We start from the raw sequence: 17690 nt of genomic DNA on the forward strand, positions 1-17690 counted from the left end.
GATAGTGGTTTAAACAACAGAGGGAATTTCCCAGGACAATGAAAGAAAAAGGGAAAATCTTGCTTTGATGGCAAGTGTTGAAGAGGTTATTGCAACATTTTAGGACTATTGACTTGTAAAGTTAAATCACATGTTAACATAAATTTACACCAGTCAGCAGATCCTTGTTCACCTCCATTGTTGTTGTTTTTTGGTTTGTCTTCTTGCTTGGACTAGCTGAGTCTACAGAGCCTGGTCAAACTTCTCTCTCATAATTAATTCATTAATTAAGAGATGTGTGGTAATACTTTTTGATGTAATATTGTATTTAGGGCTGCAATTAACGGTTTCTTTTTTCGATTAATTGATTAATCAGATTGAATCGGATGATTCATGTGTTATTTTTTGAATGAAATCATTTCAAATTGCATGAATTAATTATGATTCAGTTACTGGTTTGGTCCGTAACATCTCAAAAAAGTTGATCATTGTTTTCCTAAGTAAAAGCAAAAGTTTTATTTGGATTCAACACAAAGATAACACTGGTCAGCACACATCTTGGTGCTAAGAAAGTTTCAACTGTTTTAGGGTATTAGGATGTTGCTGAATCTGAAAATAAAATTTTCTAATTTGGCTCTCGTTTTTTAGATATTCCATATTTTTCTGTTATTGACATTAGAGTCCTGCTTGTGCTAAAAATATGCAAATGTTTACATACAGTATTCTTTCATTTTTTATACGATATTGTGAAAGACGCCAATTGTTATCACGGTAACCCTTCTATAGGCAAATCATGTTTCATGTGAAAATCAAACAAACATTCAGAAAATTAGGCTATATTACGCCAAAGCATACTATTTTAAGTAACAATCAAAGTACATTTTGTAAACAGTCAAAGCACATTAATTAGCGATCAATTAATTGTCAAATTATTGATATCTCAAAATCTAAAGCCAATTCAAAAAAGCAGATGTCATTTTTGGAGTCAGCAGCCCAAATTTACCCAGAAATGATTAAAATATCTTTCTTTTCTTTTTTTTTTGGGGCAGTGTAATCAGTCTGCTTTCATGGAGGACTACAGAAATATCATAACATTTACTGTTGAGTAACTGAAATTCCGAGAATGTCATTGATTATCAGAAATAATTATTGATGAATTTGAGAATAGATTAGTTCGTCTAATTGTATGTGTAGAGCATGTACTCAGAAGCTAATGCTTGTGCTGTGTTAATGGATGGACCTACTTAAATATTAACACAAAGGGCAGTCTCCACTGTGTGTGTGTGTGTGTTGAATTTGGGAGTGTAACCTTGACATTCTTTGCCAATAACACCGGATAGTTTCCATGTCACTGAGCCATGAAATGCTGGCAATATCAAAGACATCACCACTTTGCGCAATTTTCATACTCTTCTGTCAAACTAATCCACACATCGTGTGCTTCGTTTCCACCCCAAACAGGCCTCAAAATGGCTCCATGATCCTCTACAACCGCAAGAAGGTCAAGTACAGGAAAGATGGCTACTGCTGGAAGAAAAGGAAAGACGGGAAGACCACCCGAGAGGATCACATGAAGCTCAAAGTCCAGGGTGTGGAGGTGAGAGGCTTGCCATGAAGAAGAAACAAGACTGTGATCTCTTTTTGTGCTGAGTTGTGCTTCGCTGCCAATCCAATCCATAATGTTAGTCACTCCTTCACTCCTTGTAGACACACGCGTGTAACGCAAGGGCACACACAAACACACACACATGCTACAGGGCTAAGAGCCATATACCTGCGCGCAGTGCGTGTGAGTGTGTGTGTGTGTGTGTGTGTGTGTGTATGTGTGAGAGCTGTCCCTCCTCCTCGCTCTCCCCGCTGCTGTCCCCGTCTCCCTTCCCCTCGCTCTCTCTCTCTCTCTCTCTCTCTCTCTCTCTCTCTCTCTCTCTCTCTCTCTCGCTCTCTCTCGCTCGCTCGCTCTCTCTTTCTGAAGGATAAGAGTGTGTTTGGCCCGCAGCCAGGAATGATGTCAATGCCTTCTTCAGCAGAACAGAGAGGGGTATCGATCCGGTCTCAAGGCAGCGTCTGTGCGTGCCTGTGTGCGCGCGCGCGCGCGTTTGAGTCACATCAGCCGGCTGAAAAAATTGATTATTCAGCAGGAATATACCGAGAGGTGAGAGCAGTGAGCATGCATGTGTCAGAGAAAGACGGAGGGGGATTGGAGCGCGACAGTGAGGCAGCACATGGATGTGTATGGAAGGCTCACTAGTTGTGCATAAATGAACAGCAGACATAGGCAAAGGGAATAATTGAGATCAAGTATTCCCATCTGCACCTCTATTATTTACAACCCCACGCTCACTACTGACAATCATCCGACATGCATTTTTCTGCTGCCGCGCACAAACACACACAGACGCGCACATCCAAAGGCGAGTGTTTCTCTCGCTGGTAGTTGCTCAGTAATTGTTTGTGTCACCTTCTTCCCGGGACCCCTCAAGCAAGAAAGCATTGTGTCGCGCAGGGGGCAGGAGCTGTGGGAGAGGAGGAGGACAGTGAGAGGCAGGAAGCAAGGGGAGGAAAAACACAACCCTGGAATGAGAGCCTCCTCATATCAGATGGAAATATATGGAAATGCACTCTGCCTTTGGCCAAACACACTTTAGATAGCTGGCGGGCTTCTTCTCAGAAGAGGCAAAATGGCAAGAAAATGAGAATGCGAATGAGACGGCAAACAGAACAGACTTTTGATGTTGCTTTTATATATCCTGCATGGCAAGTGTTCACCACTGTACTGCGTGTACAATTGTGTTTTAACTATGTGATGACCTTGATAGAAGACCCGGACCGCAGGGAAGTCCCACAGGAGCCACAACAGGGTCCACATATTGATCCTCCTGCGATATTTATACACCGGTGGCAAATATTGATATTTTATAAGTCGACAACAACTGATGAAGGACTTTTTTCCAAAATACAACGGCATGTTTAGCTCCTAAATGAATACGACCTAAGTGGCTATAACCTGAGTTCTCCTTTGCTGTTCTCTCCTTTGCTGTCCTCACCTCATCCTCTCCTTATGTCCCGCTCCCTCCATTTTCTTTTCTCCCCCACCCACCCCCGAAATCTCCTCTCCTCTCTCTAGTGTCTGTATGGCTGCTACGTCCACTCCTCCATCATACCCACCTTCCACCGTAGATGCTATTGGCTGCTGCAGGTAAGCTACCCGCCCCCTTTCCCAGCTTCTCTACATTAAAACAAGATGAGTGTATATCAGGGAGGGGTCAATTATATATAATGATGATTGCTTTTTGTGAACTGTTTACAGCCACGTCGTTTTGGCAAGACATGGATTTCTTCATTACGGAAGCGTGGAACTGCCAAAGTGGAGCAAACATTTTTGACTGGCAAATGTGTATTTGATTTAGGGCTGTCAATAATTCAAGCGTTAACTCTGGAGATGAATTGAAATTCTTTAAAGCATTAGAAAAATAGCTCAGTAACACAGTTTTATTTACTTCTTTTTGGCCTATAACCTGCAGTCAATCTTAACTACTGACGTGAAGATGGACAAACACGGACTGTAGGTAGTTTTACTTTCAGTTTTTCTTGACGCTCGTTGGAGCAATTTTGATTAATCATGATTAATCGCTTAATTAAAAAAGCTTTTTTTTGTTTTTTTACATTTCATGTTATGAGGACGTTATCCACTGCACACGCTCATCCTCCTCTTTTTCTAATCAGTTAATTACTTGCATAATTTAAAATGGAAAAAAAAATACCCCAATAGTTTGACATGAACAAATATTCTGAATGTTATACGCCAACATTTATTAAATGCTTTACTTTAATGTATGCATTTATGTTTATTGCAACCTGTGCTACCTTTAACGCTGTTAGCTAAAAGATCAGCTCTGGTCAAAATTAATAGTGTGATTAATACATGATTGATATGATTTTTTTTGCGATTAATTAATTAGCTAACGCTTTAACTTAGACAGCGCTAGAAAAAAAATGCTCCGTTTTTAGCATTTAGCCTACAAGTGTGTTCGAACATATTTGCAATTACGTTCAAAATGTACTCGAAAATATTCATTGCACATTGGCAGTTCCACGCTTCTGTACTTCATAAAGCATGTTATGTTAAGATTTAATTCATATCTCTACACCAAACTAAACTACCAGAAACTGTATAGTATATTGTTAATTTTACGCACCACATGTTTAATCTCTTAAATTGTCCATTACATTTTCAAAACAGCACAGTAACCTCCAACATAAACCATTGATAAACATCCTCCTCTTCAAAATTTAATGAGGCAGACTATACTAAAAAGTGGGGTAATAATAAAACTGGACGCCATTGCTGGGTTTATCGTCCCACTCAGGATATATTTGGTATTATGTGAACATGGTTTGCTGAGAAAACTTTTTCTCCCTTAGAACTCTTCTTCACTTGCACTTCGTATCAAGGTCTTAAGGCGCTACTCTCCATGTGGTCCTCTCCAGGAAAACACCCTGGAGCGGCGTACGACGTGCACACTCACATTCCTCACATATAGATTTTAGACTCCTTGCGAAAGCAAAACATAGTAAAAGCGCGCGCACACGTACACACCTCTTGATTGGCCACGCAAGAGCGGGTCAGCAGAACCTCATCATCTCCAGACCGACATGTTGAATCTTAAACATTCCCTTCATTTCCAAGCAAATATCGCACGCCCAACGATGTTCATTTAAAATATGGAAATTCAATACATATTCATGGCGTTCCTTGCCAATAGGTCTTGCATAATTTGTCACATGAATTTTACAAGGACATTCTCGCCACATGCTGTAAATTGAATTTGCCCCCTATCAAATATATTTTATTTTTCAGCGCACTTGACTCTCTTGTGACTCTCTGAGTCTAAAATTGGCAGGGGAACTTCTGCTTCCTCGATCCGTAATGTGCCATTTTCTGCTCTTTGCACATATATCACATCACATCAGCGAATATGATCATAAATGAGCCTGTCTGTTCTGTTGCATTGCACAGTGTGGTGCTGTAGCAGCCCACTGTGCCATTTTCTTGTTCCACCTCAGCACGCCCTCCCCCTCACCTGAGTCTGTCTACTGAATCTTTTATCAGGAGGAGCCTCCCTCTCTCTCTCTCACACACACACCAGCCACATACACACTTGTTGAATCATTCATGGGATATAAATTCCATACTGGTGGGTTACAGTATGGCGAGCTCCACGCCGACCTGCTCGTTCCCCGTTTGGTTCATTCACTCTCTAAATCGCATGCACACCGACACACGTGTGGACGTTTCTGCTGGCCCTGCAATGTTAGGGAGCGTGGCGAGTGGGCTCGGGCTGTTAAATGTTTTATAGGCAGGTGAGAGAATCTTGTCTGACACGCTATATTCGACCTCCCTCCTGACCTCCGCATACTCCTCTCTGCTTTCCGTGTCCTTTTCCCCTCCTTCTGCAAATACACTGTATCAATGCACTCTCTTGCTGATAGAAACAGACCAGCACAAATAAAGGTTGTGTTTTACCAACGAGATGCGCGTTGCTGTGTTGTAGAACCCGGACATCGTGCTGGTGCACTATCTGAACGTTCCGGCAGTGGACGATAGCGGGAAGCCGTGCGGCCCTGTTCTCTGCTCTATCAACACAGACAGGAAGGAATGGGCCAAGTGGAGCAAGGAGGAGCTCATCGGACAACTCAAACCTATGTGTGAGTTATCTTTTACACCCCTTCGCCACTCACTGCCCTCCCTGTTTCTCATTGGTGTTTCAGCCCGCGCCTAAACCTTAGAGTGGATGTCAGACTGTGTTAACAGCCAAAGCTGTTGTTGTGATTATAATTTAAAAAAAAAGATGAATAAACAATCATACCCAAACTTCACATGTAAGACTTCAAAAACACTGCTTTGCAAAATTCAGTTGAGATAAGAGGCAACTGCAGAACTTCTGATGTAGACACTACTATAAAAAAAAAAAACTGGCTGTGCAATTTCAGTTGTTTTTTTAATGTTTTTGCTTTTTTGGGATAATTTCAAAAGTCAGTGCCATGCTGCCACCTATAGGCAAGTACACACTGCACCAAACAAAAAAAAAAGATAATAAAGAGGGGTGGAAGGATAGAGGGGCCCGAAAGCTGGAGGTGCCCGAAATATCCAGCATGTATTATTCATAAATCAGCATCAGAGAGAATATAACTTCAATACACACACACATACACACAAAGAAAATTACCTAATCTCTCATCTTTTGATCTAGTTTTGAAGGACGAATAAGGACGGGTGCCCAGAACAAAGAAGCTTGTTGACTTAAATAGTACTCTTGTCAGTGAATCGCATATATCTCTCCATCTGCTTCATGAACGCACCAAATTTTGGATGACAAATGTGTTTTGTTTTTATCTTGTTTGATTGTAAATGTTTTACAAATGAGCTTTTGCATTTAGCAAGGGTGTGACGGAGAGGTTTGGATCACTGACAGTGAACTGGACTTCATATGAATACCTTCAGTTTACATTACAGACACTAGAGGGCGCCAACGTACACTTGAAATAATGCTAACTCATAACATCACAGTGAAATTAAACAAAAGCTTTCTGCATGCTAAGCTAAGCATGTTATTCTACACCTTCATCTTTCCTTTAAAAAAAAATAATTATTCCGTTATTTTATTCCTCACACTTTTTCTTAATGTGCTACACCAGGGGTAGGGAACCCTGGTCCTTGAGAGCTGCTGTCCCGCCTGGTTTCCATGTCTCCCTCCTCCAACACTGACTCATATTATCAGCTCATCAGCAAGCTTTGTAGAAGCCTGATAACGATCCTGTTCATCAAATCAGCTGTGTTGGTGGAGGGACACATGGAAGACAGGCAGGACAGTGGCTCTCGTGGACCAGGGTTCCCTACCCCTGTGCTACACCTTCCACATTGTTTGACCAATTCTCACTATTCCAACAAAATCACACCAAACAATATTATTCCAAATCATTCAGTACCATTCAACATAATTCCATATTTTTCAACAACATTCCAACTCATTCAATATCATTCCATGTTTCAATATTTTTTTTCATTCATTCTCTCAGCCTTTACTCGCAATTTCTCCCAAAAATACTCTCTAGTTTTTAATGTATCTTTTATTCCTTGTGTTCCTTATGTGTCAGGTGCTGGAAGCAGCCTCCATCAGAAATGCTCCAGTGTCAAGCAGCGCATCATCTCATCCAAGCAGGAATCAGGCGCAGCAGCAGGGGGTGGTGCTACAGCGGGTGGCGGTGGTACAGCAGGCCAGAGATCTGAGGAAGCAGATGGCACAGAGGTCCAGAACAGTGATGTGTCAGAAGGCCAGACAGAGCCCAGTCCTGGGGGGCGCAGGAGCAGAGCAGGCGGGGGCGACAGGAGGAATGGCCGAATGACAAAGCCCTCCCTTCTACCGCAAAGCAGCATGGAAGTGTCCTCCTCTACCTCCACCAACCAGGTGGAAGTCCCCGACACCACCCAGAGTTCCCCACTCTCAATCACAAGTGATATGGCTGACAGCCCTGCGCTCGCCATCGGCGCCGGCCTGTCACAGAGCACTGCTGTGTTCATGTCTGAAGTCACCACGCTAACAGGGGATTCGGTTTATTCAGCTGGCCACACCCACCTGCTGCCGTCCACCCATGAGAACGCCACCACTGGCATCCTGTTGGCCGTTGGCCCCGAGAACCAGAGGTTTGCATCATTTCCTGGTGGGGTCGGATTAGGAGAGGGAGGCGAGTTGGTTCTTTCCAGCTCGCTAGACTCCGGCGGAGGAGTCAGCCTTCCTGAAACTGCCATGACTTTTGACCCTGACTGCTTTCTTAATAACCCCAAGCAGGGTCAGACCTACGGAGGAGGTGGCGGGAAGACTGAGGGGTGTAACGGTAATGATGGGGGGATCCACTGTTCATCTAACGGTTTTGTGTACAGCCCGTCTCTCGTCAACAACATCAAGAAGGAAGCGATACCTATGGAGCAGCCGCTGGCCCCTCAGAGTAGCTATGTCGGCGAGGGGGCAGGCCTCAGCCCCAGTACCACTTTGGAGCAGATGGACTTCAGTGCTGTGATGTCATCGCCGTGCGTCCCGGGTCTAACCCAGTCTGCGCCAAACCTCTTCCTCCAAACCTCCACGCACACGAACCAGCCCTCCCAGCAGCAGACCAACGGCGCCGAGGCACCACAGGAATCAGATGAAACTCGGGCTTACATAACCCTGCCAGCGGACACCCCGATCACCAACGGAGACCAACATACACACCTGCACCAAACCAGTCAAGACCAAGCCCTGTGTGGGAGGAATGGAAAAGGAGCATCGGTGGCCTCTTTCCCCCTGACGAACCAGGACGCAAGTGTCGACCAGCCCGGCAGTGGGGTTCGCCAGGAAGTCGCTGCTAAAGTTCTTGAAAATGGCGGAGAGTTAATGCTCAAATCTGGCGCTGCCCATGGGGTTTACGCCAGTGTGGACACTGAACACTATCTTCAACCTACAGATGGCAATGGAGTAGGGGAGGAAGCGGGAGGGGGCTGTGGAGCTCCAGGAGGAGGGGAGAATGAAATTCTATGTAATGGCGTAAGCTTGTCAGGGGCCGGCGGCTCAGTGGTGGCAAGTCCACAGTCAATAAGCGCCAGTGCGAGCATTGAAAGGGCACTCTACAATTCTTCTCTTCCGCCACAAGGTGGAGGCGTAACTGCCACAGCAGCTGCAGCAGGAGCAGCCATTAGCCTGGAAGGGTTTGAGGCTTCCTTTGGAAGCCAGTTCTCTGATCTCATCAATGATTTCATCTCAGTTGAAGGGTCGGCAGGTGGGGTGGGGGCCGCTGTCAACGGGGTCCTGATGCCACAGGAGGGCGCGGTGGGAGAGGAGCAGGGCACGGGGGAAGGCCACCTGCAGGGCTCGGAAGTGGAGCAGGGAGCTCTGGGAATGCTCCAAGAGACCGGGAGGCTGTTTGCTGTGACAGACTACTCCCCAGAGTGGTCTTATCCAGAGGTTAGTAACAACATTAGTATCATTATTTATTCATCATTGTTGCCTGGAGTGAAATCAGACTGACACATGATGGAAGACGGCTTGTACTGCTGTTAAAAAATGGAATCATGCTCTCGACTGATTGCTGAGTTAATGAAATTTCAATATTACATGGATTCCTCTGGGTGGCTTCATTAATTCATCCATGTATTGCTCTGTCCACTGCTAGAATGCTTGATAATATTACATTTAAACCTTTCATACACTTCATTTTTCTGAAATGATGCCCTAGTATCTACACTTCCAAATGATTCTGTCTTATTACATTTGTTGACTTTGTTTTGGAACTTGCTGTTTACTCCGCTACAGCCTCCGGTGATGAAGTCACCATATTGTGTCACATTCCACTAACCTGCGTTTGTACTGCAGGGTGGCGTGAAGGTACTTATCACAGGGCCGTGGTTGGAGTCAAGCAGTGAGTACAGCTGTCTGTTTGACCACATCAGCGTCCCTGCTGCCCTCATCCAACCTGGCGTGCTACGCTGCTACTGTCCAGGTACACAGTATCTCGTGATGCATATTAACACTTGACATGCACATACACTCCAGCCACAATTTTAGACATTATTATTGACATCTATATAGATGAATGTCAAACTTTTAAGAGTCTATGGGGGAATGTATCTATATACACTATAGAGCAGCTGCTCATCTAAAAAAATAAAAAATAAAAAAAAAATAAATATATATATATATATATATATATATATATATATATATATATATATATATATATATATATATATATATATATATATATATATATATATACATATAAAATACATTTATTTTACTTGCAATATTTTTCTATAATAATTAATTTTATTTATTTATTAATGTATTGTTTATTATTATTTGTTATTTATTTGTTTATTTATGTAATTATTTATAATTATTATTTGTAATTAATTTAATAATTTATTAATTTATTCATATACAAATTATAATATTTTTCTCTTTTTTTGGTCTTCAAGGAAAGTAGAATGGTGACAAATACATGGTACAGCCCTACATTGACCAGAGGCCACTGGATGGGTGTCAAAAACGTTCAAAGACTCACAAAAGTGTCACAAAAGATAGATTTCAACACTAAACTACACACTATGAATTTTCCCCTTCAGTATTGGTCAGACACTCGTCCAGCATGTCGACAAAGGGATCCTGTAGTATCTGCTTCGTTTAGTGTGCGACAGTTGTGACTGGACAACTCGTGGCTGCGTCATCTTGACAACACACCTGCGCACAATACCCCGAGTATCTAACAGTTCCTGGCAGAGAAGAACATGGCTCACAACCTCTCTTCTCATCCAAGCTGGGAAAGGATGTTAGACTTCATAAAGATTAATTCAAAAGGGAACAATTTATAGATTGTAGTTCGGATTACCGGTAGAAATATATATTTTGTGACATCCGTCCTGGAACGTATTTGACACACCTTATGTAATGTAAAACATTTTAATTCTACGCTACAACGTTACACTATTTACAGTACTAAACTTTTTGTTTATACTTCTCTGACACCGTCGATCAACCCGCGCATTCAAACCCACTGTGCTAAAAACATTATCTTTTATTGTGGTTGGTCCCCACTATTTATTAATTCTTTACCTCATGATTCTTTCCAGCCCATGACACGGGACTCGTCATGCTGCAGGTAGCAATGGGTGGCGAGGTCATCTCTTCTTCTGTGGTGTTTGAATACAAGGCACGCGACCTTCCTGCCCTCCCATCCTCTCAGCATGACTGGCTGTCTTTGGACGGTGAGAGCATTCAGCTGTGTATTGTGGCAACATGGAAGTGTACCGTTATACTTTTAAAGAGGAAGTCAGCCAAAAAAATGTCTTTACAATATGTTCTATGGAGCCCAACTAGTCGAAACACGATATTCTAATTAATATTGTGTTTGTGGAATGTGAGTAAAACAGCAATTCCACCCATTTTTATCCATCTTAGGGAGTGGCCATTTTGTTACCTGCTGTTAACTGAAGCTTAGCCCTGATTGGTCATGACCAAACTCAGAAAACAGGTGAGCCGTGATTGGTCATTTCCTGAGCAACTGTGATGTAATTTTCAGTATAGTGGCAAAATGGCTGCCCCCTGAGATGGATAAAAGTGGGTGGATTTTGATGCTTAGCTCATATTCCTTAACGCAATATTAATAATAATGCCGTATTAGACTAGTGAGGGTACATACAACTTATTATTGTAAAGAAAAGTATTGAATTTAATTCCTCTTTGAAGTTCCCACAAAGCGCTTGGAATTTTTGAAAATGTCTGAGATGTGTGAGAAGTTTGAGACTTTTGTATATGTGTATAAAATTATGAATATTTGAATGAAATGAATTAGAAGGAGTGATAAAAGAAAACACACATAAACCTTAAAGACCTAAAATAATTGTGTTTGTTTATTTCACAACACCAGACAGCACAGTGGCCCAGTGGTTAGTATGACTGCTGTCTGCTACAGTAAACTAAAATAGGGCTTTATATCGATCAAGGAACCATATTTGGTAACTTGGACGTCGAAAAATAGACGGCACACGCTTTTGCAGTTGAAACGTGAGCCAACCAAGCGAGGAAAGGTAATGATAACAATGTGTGTTGAGGAACCCGCGGTCCGTGGACCATACACGGCCCACCATACAATTCTAAAAAACAACAACATTTAACTGTCCTCAACTTGAGTATCTGAACATGTGGGGAGAACATGCCGGAGTTTGGATTTGAACACCCATCCTCAGTCAGAACTCTGAACTAGGTGTGATAAACGCTTGCCTACTGTGCCACCAGGCTGCCATTTGTCATAATATGACCATTAACAACATGTGATGTTACATAATATATTTTTGGGGTGCAAGCGGCACAGTGGATGAGTGCTCAGCTCAGCTCAACCTCCTCAGTCCTCACAATCCAAAGGTCATGAGGTCATGTTTTTGGAATGGATAAAAATCCAGGCTAAATTGTCCTTAGTTGTGAATGTGAGAATGAAAGTCCTCCTAAAAATCAGCCATGATAGACTCCAGCACACCCATGACCTCAATGAGGATAAGCGGTCTAGAAAATACATGGATGCATTTTGTATGGCTCTCTGAGGAGTAAAAAGGTCAATGTGATGTGTGACGGTTAGGGTTAAGTGTGTGTGTGTGTCTTTGAATTCTCTTTCCACTTTAAATGTGCTGTTTTGTTTTGGGGAGACCCGCTCATATAGGGAGGACTAGATATGCATGTTGAAAATGTAGCCTTTTCTCATGTTTAATTACATCAGATTTAATTTAGAAGTAGCCTACTGCAGTGGTGTTTGAGGGGGATCAAGCAGGTGGTCTGGGTTTTAATGCAAAGTCTGTGTTGGTAACACACGTGTTTCCTCAGCGACGCGTGCCCTGATTTTACCGCGCGTGTGTGTATGTGTGTGTGCGTGTGCGTGTGCGTGTGCGCGCCCCCCAGTCTGCGCGTTGCGCACTGCGGCAATGCGGCTGCACGGTCACAGCGTGCTGCATGCACGACTGAAGGGCAAAGACAATGTGTCTCAACAGCCGCCCCATTGACACCCCCCAAACAGCCCGCTAAAGGTTGCATTCATAAACACGTCTCTGGACTTGAAACGGGATGTGCGCATTTTGGCGGGAATGCACGGCAGGTAAAACATCAAATGGATTAAAAGTTCGTCTGCACGCGGCGTTGTCACACGTCTGGCCGAGTTTCAGTTGGGAGTGCGGTCTTCTTATGCGACGATGACGACCTAAACCTCCTGCTGCTCCAAAGTCTGGCGGGCTGATTTGAAGAGAAGAGCGCCGGTGTTCTCTTCACACACACAACGTGCGCGTTCTCTCTCTCTTGCTCTCTCTCTCTCTCTCTCTCTCTCTCTCTCTCTCTCTCTCTCTCTCTCTCTCTCTCACCCCTCCCCTCTCTCGCTCTGTTGTGGAGAGTGTATGTCGCACACTTCAAACTAACGCGATTGAGCAGAAACTGGAACAAAGAGACACTCGCCATTTGGGTTCGTAGATGATCTGATGTCATTTCATTTTAAAATCGATGTCTGGAAATTGCTGTTATGTGCTGCATGATTCAAGTGTTCGTTTGTTCAGGCGATGCCGTTGTTCAACCGCTTTGTCTCGTGTGATTGCATTCAAGTCATTTGTTGTTAGATGACGGCTATTATGAAGATTAAATTCATGTAATGGTCGTCATTTTGTATACTTGTTGAATGTTTGAACTAAAAAAAAAAGAAAGAAAGAAAGAAACCTCAGAGGTCCGCAGACCGAGAGAACAATAACACTACAACAAGTGTGGGGAGGCTGTTTACCTCCTGGAGCAGCTCACACAATAGAAACCAATATTAAATGTGCTGTTTATGACTTATGTGTATGCCATGCACATTTTCTCCAATTGACCTGCGTAAGTATGTGTGTGTGCATTGAATTTATTTTTTTTATTGCTGTTATTCTCTATGGCATGTTTATAGATGGAAATTGCTTACTTGAAAATGGATGTAACATAGTCCGGGGACTATAACGATCTCATTAGAAGTATGAAGATTAGCAGTTGCATTAGCTGTGATGATGTTGTCCATGATGAATTTTCCTAGCAAGGAATACAATTGCAAAAACAATAGTAAACTTCTGAAATCAAAGTCTCACCAAGGAATAACTTTGAACATGCATTTATGGTGAAAAATAGCAGGCAGGCAGATTGGCTTGGGGAAAACATGGGCATTTATTTGCCAGTTGGCAATGTCAATAAAGCAAAACAAATATATATAATTGTTTTTAAATGTACAAAATGTGCCTGAAATGTTCTTCTTCTTTCGAACGTGCTTCTTTCTCCGTGGTTCAAGCTTTTTGTTTACATCAATAGGTGAACAGTGTGGTATTTGTCATATGATTGGCTTTTTTATTCAGACCGATTGTAAATCTCTCACTCCGATTGGTGGATTGGACTATTTGGAGACGGATCTTTGTGTCACTCACATGGCTCCTCCCTCTTTTTCCCCCCCAACCTCAGTCTGTGTGCTACAGACAGCAGAGAGGAGAGGAGGGAAAATAAAGAGCCTGAGTGACATGATGTGCACTGCAGCAAACTGCAGCTGCACAGGAAAAAAGGGTCACACTCATAGCCATGTAAAAATATTCTTATCATAGTTTGCTGGTGGGTGTGCGCACTTATATTACTTTTGCTTTCAAGTGCAGATTTAGACGCTGAATTGTTCTGGGGTGTGTGTAGGTTCATCCTTCTATAGCAAGCCCCAATAAGCCACCTTCCTTTAGGACTATATATCCTAAAACATACAATAAATCTAGTTTTGGATAAACCATTTATTGATGTGTTTTTTTCTGTAGATACCCAGTTCAGGATGTCCATCTTGGAGCGTCTGGAGCAGATGGAACAGAGGATGGCGGATATAACCAATCAAAACCCCAGCTCAGAAACTATGGCAACCAAGAGTGGCGGTGTCGAGGGAGGGGGAGCCACCGAACAGCAGTCTCAAGTAAGGCAAAAAAGATACAATTTGTTTGAGTGAAGAATTTCTTGAACATAATCGAACTAAAAAAGAAAAGCAAATCCGAACAGATATTTAGAATTTCGATGCTATTCAGAAGAGTCCAGATAGCCACTAAGAATGAACAATCAGCATTTTGATCATTGGGTCATGGTTCATAGTTAATCATTAAGATTAGCTAAGATATGATCTGAAAACAATTTGTGTCAAATTTTAGATTTTTTTTTCAGGAGCAAAAGGTTGCTGCTGTTGTTTTTACAATATTGTATATAAACACAATACTAAACAACTAAACACAGTTAGCAACCAATATAGATCTAGTTTGACCTCTAATCATAACTTAAACATCTGATACTTGGGTCATTTATGTTCCTACCCGCTTTTACACTGAAATCAGCAAAATGTATAATAAACTTATGTACCCAATTTTGAACTGCACACATCTTAGTTGAAATACTCCATTAAGGTGGTATCTCACTGAGTGGCGAGGGTTTGCGAACGTAGCAAATGTTTTTTTATTTAAAAAAATATATATTTATCAGGGTTGGTAAAAGGTTGCAGAGATGTTCGCAAACATTTTTGCATGTTGAACACTTCCTTTGCATCAAGAAAAGCTGAAAAGCATAAAACTGTTTATGAACGTGCGGCTAACGTCTTTGCAACCTTGAATGAACCCTGGCAAAAAAACAAAAAAAACATTCTCTACAACCATGTAGAGAAAGGCCGTTTGCAAACATTAAAAGATTTTGCGAACGTCGTTTGCGACTGTTTGTAACCTTGAATGGACCCTGAAGAAAAATCAACATTTCCAAGCCTTTGCCACTCAGTGAGATATGGGCTTTAGCTGTTGAGACTGTCTTCTTTGTATCTGTATATCTGTTACACTACTACCCATTGGTGATTAGTACTGAATGTTTTATAAAGGAGACAACAATACTATAAAGTGATTAGTTTCTCATAAAAAAACGAAACACTTAGCAAACTTTTTTGAAGATGCTAGGATGGATTAATGGCTTATCCATTAATTTCAATGAGGAAAGATGACTTGGGATACAAGCGCGGTCACAGAACAAATTAGACTGTTATGTAAAGGTTCTTCCCTGGGCAAAGCCTTTTAGAAACGTCGCTAACCATTTTGTGTAACACTGAAAACTAGGGGTGGGAATCTTTGAATGTCTCGATTCCGAATTGATTTTTGATTAAGACAAATTTTTGATTTGATTGACAATGATTTTTGCATCAATGTGCAAGGAATTGTAATGATCTATTCCAGTCTGACTGGCTAATGCTAATTAGCGCGCTACTCAAACGAACTGCTCCACGCTGGAAAAAAAAAACTTTTATTGGAATAACTTGATCGTGACTTTTTCCTTCTACTCTCTAATGTGGCTACAACTTAACAGTGTATTAGACCAGGTGGAACCACACTGCCCCGCAGTGGCCAAACCGAGTAAAACATGAACAGCGCTCCAAATAAAGGCACACACAGACAAAGGCAAGACAGTATCGAATAATTGAATTAAAATCGATTTGGGGACATTTAAAATCGATTCTGAATCGTACTAAATGAGAATCGCGCTTCTTATGAGAATCGATTTTTTTGGGCACACCTCTACTGAAAATAGGACAACACTTTAACCACTGTCCCAATTTCGTCCCCAGAACTCTCCTGACCACAGTTCATTTGAGGGTCGAGTTGTGGTCGTGTGCGAGAAGATGATGTCGCAGCCGTGTTGGGCTTCCTCCAATCAGCTGGTCCACAGCAAGAATTCAAGAGGAATGACCTTATTGCATCTGGCTGCAGCTCAAGGCTACGCCGGCCTCATTCAGACTCTCATCCGCTGGCGGTGAGTAACAAAAAAAAAAACAGCAGCGCGCTGAGAAGAATGCGGCTTTCTCACGTGACGATTTTGCTCTGCAGCACCAAGCACGCTGACAGTATTGACCTCGAGCTGGAGGTGGATCCTCTTAATGTCGACCACTTCTCCTGCACACCACTGGTGAGTGACGGACATTGCAATATATGCGGGTCCTCTCTCCGTGTCCGTTTGTGTGACGACATCACCGCTGGTCTCTCCAGATGTGGGCATGCGCTCTGGGTCATACCGATGCAGCGCTGGTGCTTTACCAGTGGGACCCAAGAGCTTTGGCTATTCCCGATTCTCTGGGACGCTTGCCGCTCAACATCGCCAGATCTCGGGGCCACACGCGACTGGCTGAGCTTCTGGAGCAGCTGCAGCAAAGTCCTCAAGCGCCAAGTCAACCTGCTGACGCGTGGATGGACAGGTGGAGAGGAGGCTCGGAGATCAGCAGAATAAACATTAGTCACTCCTCAAACCCAAATTCAGGTGGGAGAGACGTACCGCTTATTGACAAATAAGCGGTACGGTTTGTTTTTGGTCCAGAAGAATGTGAGTGTGAGATTATGGGCAGCAAGACAAGAATGTGCCAAGAAATCACTAAATAAATATCCTTTCACTTTTTCTTTTTTTTTTAAATCTCTTTTCTATAATACTAGGCACATAGGAGTCATATACATACAAAATGAACACAGTACAGTACTTGAAAAATGTTCGGGAGATTCAGGATGAGCCTAAATATGTAAAATTTAGTTTGACCTTCTCTTAACTTTTCAATGCAAATATACATGTGTTCAGCGTTTCTGCGCTTTTTGCACTACTTGCTGTACTCTAAAGGAAGGATTTGCATATTCTAATATAATCGTATTTTTTAGGGATGTTTGATACCACTTTTTTCAGACCCATACCAGTACAAATATTCACTCTTTGAATACTCACCGATACCGAGCACCAATACCTCTGGTACAAACCCAATTACAATGACGTTGGCACATTGTATTAAACATAAATAAAAACGGAATACAATGTCTTGCAAATCATGTTCAACCTATATTTGATTGAATATACTACAAAGTTCAAACTGATCAATTTTATTATTCTTAGTAACTGATCATTAAATATAGGTTGAACATGATTTTCAAATCATTGTATTCGTTTTTTATTTAGGTTTAATAGATGGACGGACAACTTTAATGGAGTTGGGCTTGTACTTTTGATATCTATAATTTAATTTAATACAATGACAAAAAAATTGTGAAAAAATACCTTTCTTTCTGAAGCAGATGATACTTTGCTGATGTGTCAAACTGCTGTTCTATA

The 17690-nt window shown here is 42.2% G+C and overlaps 1 protein-coding gene across 7 annotated transcripts in view; it reads left to right on the top strand.

Annotated features, from left to right (window-relative positions):
- LOC147167006 (calmodulin-binding transcription activator 1-like) overlaps positions 1-17690 on the top strand; it is a 72489-nt gene that overhangs the window by 43072 nt on the left and 11727 nt on the right. For 6 of the 7 annotated variants that reach the window (XM_086086528.1, XM_086086529.1, XM_086086530.1 and 3 more), the window contains exons 5-14: positions 1441-1576; positions 3104-3175; positions 5532-5685; positions 7135-8975; positions 9384-9510; positions 10640-10774; positions 14351-14499; positions 16174-16358; positions 16433-16511; positions 16592-16859. In XM_086086528.1, the coding sequence (XP_085942654.1) occupies positions 1441-1576; positions 3104-3175; positions 5532-5685; positions 7135-8975; positions 9384-9510; positions 10640-10774; positions 14351-14499; positions 16174-16358; positions 16433-16511; positions 16592-16859 (3146 nt within the window). The remainder of the gene's footprint in view (positions 1-1440; positions 1577-3103; positions 3176-5531; positions 5686-7134; positions 8976-9383; positions 9511-10639; positions 10775-14350; positions 14500-16173; positions 16359-16432; positions 16512-16591; positions 16860-17690) is intronic. The other variant, XM_086086532.1, reaches the window with a different exon arrangement.

Source organism: Leptonotus elevatus, chromosome 10 (genome assembly GCF_054856555.1).
Source record: "Leptonotus elevatus isolate MCC_2025b chromosome 10, RoL_Lele_1.0, whole genome shotgun sequence".
Classification (NCBI taxonomy): Eukaryota; Metazoa; Chordata; class Actinopteri; order Syngnathiformes; family Syngnathidae; genus Leptonotus; species Leptonotus elevatus.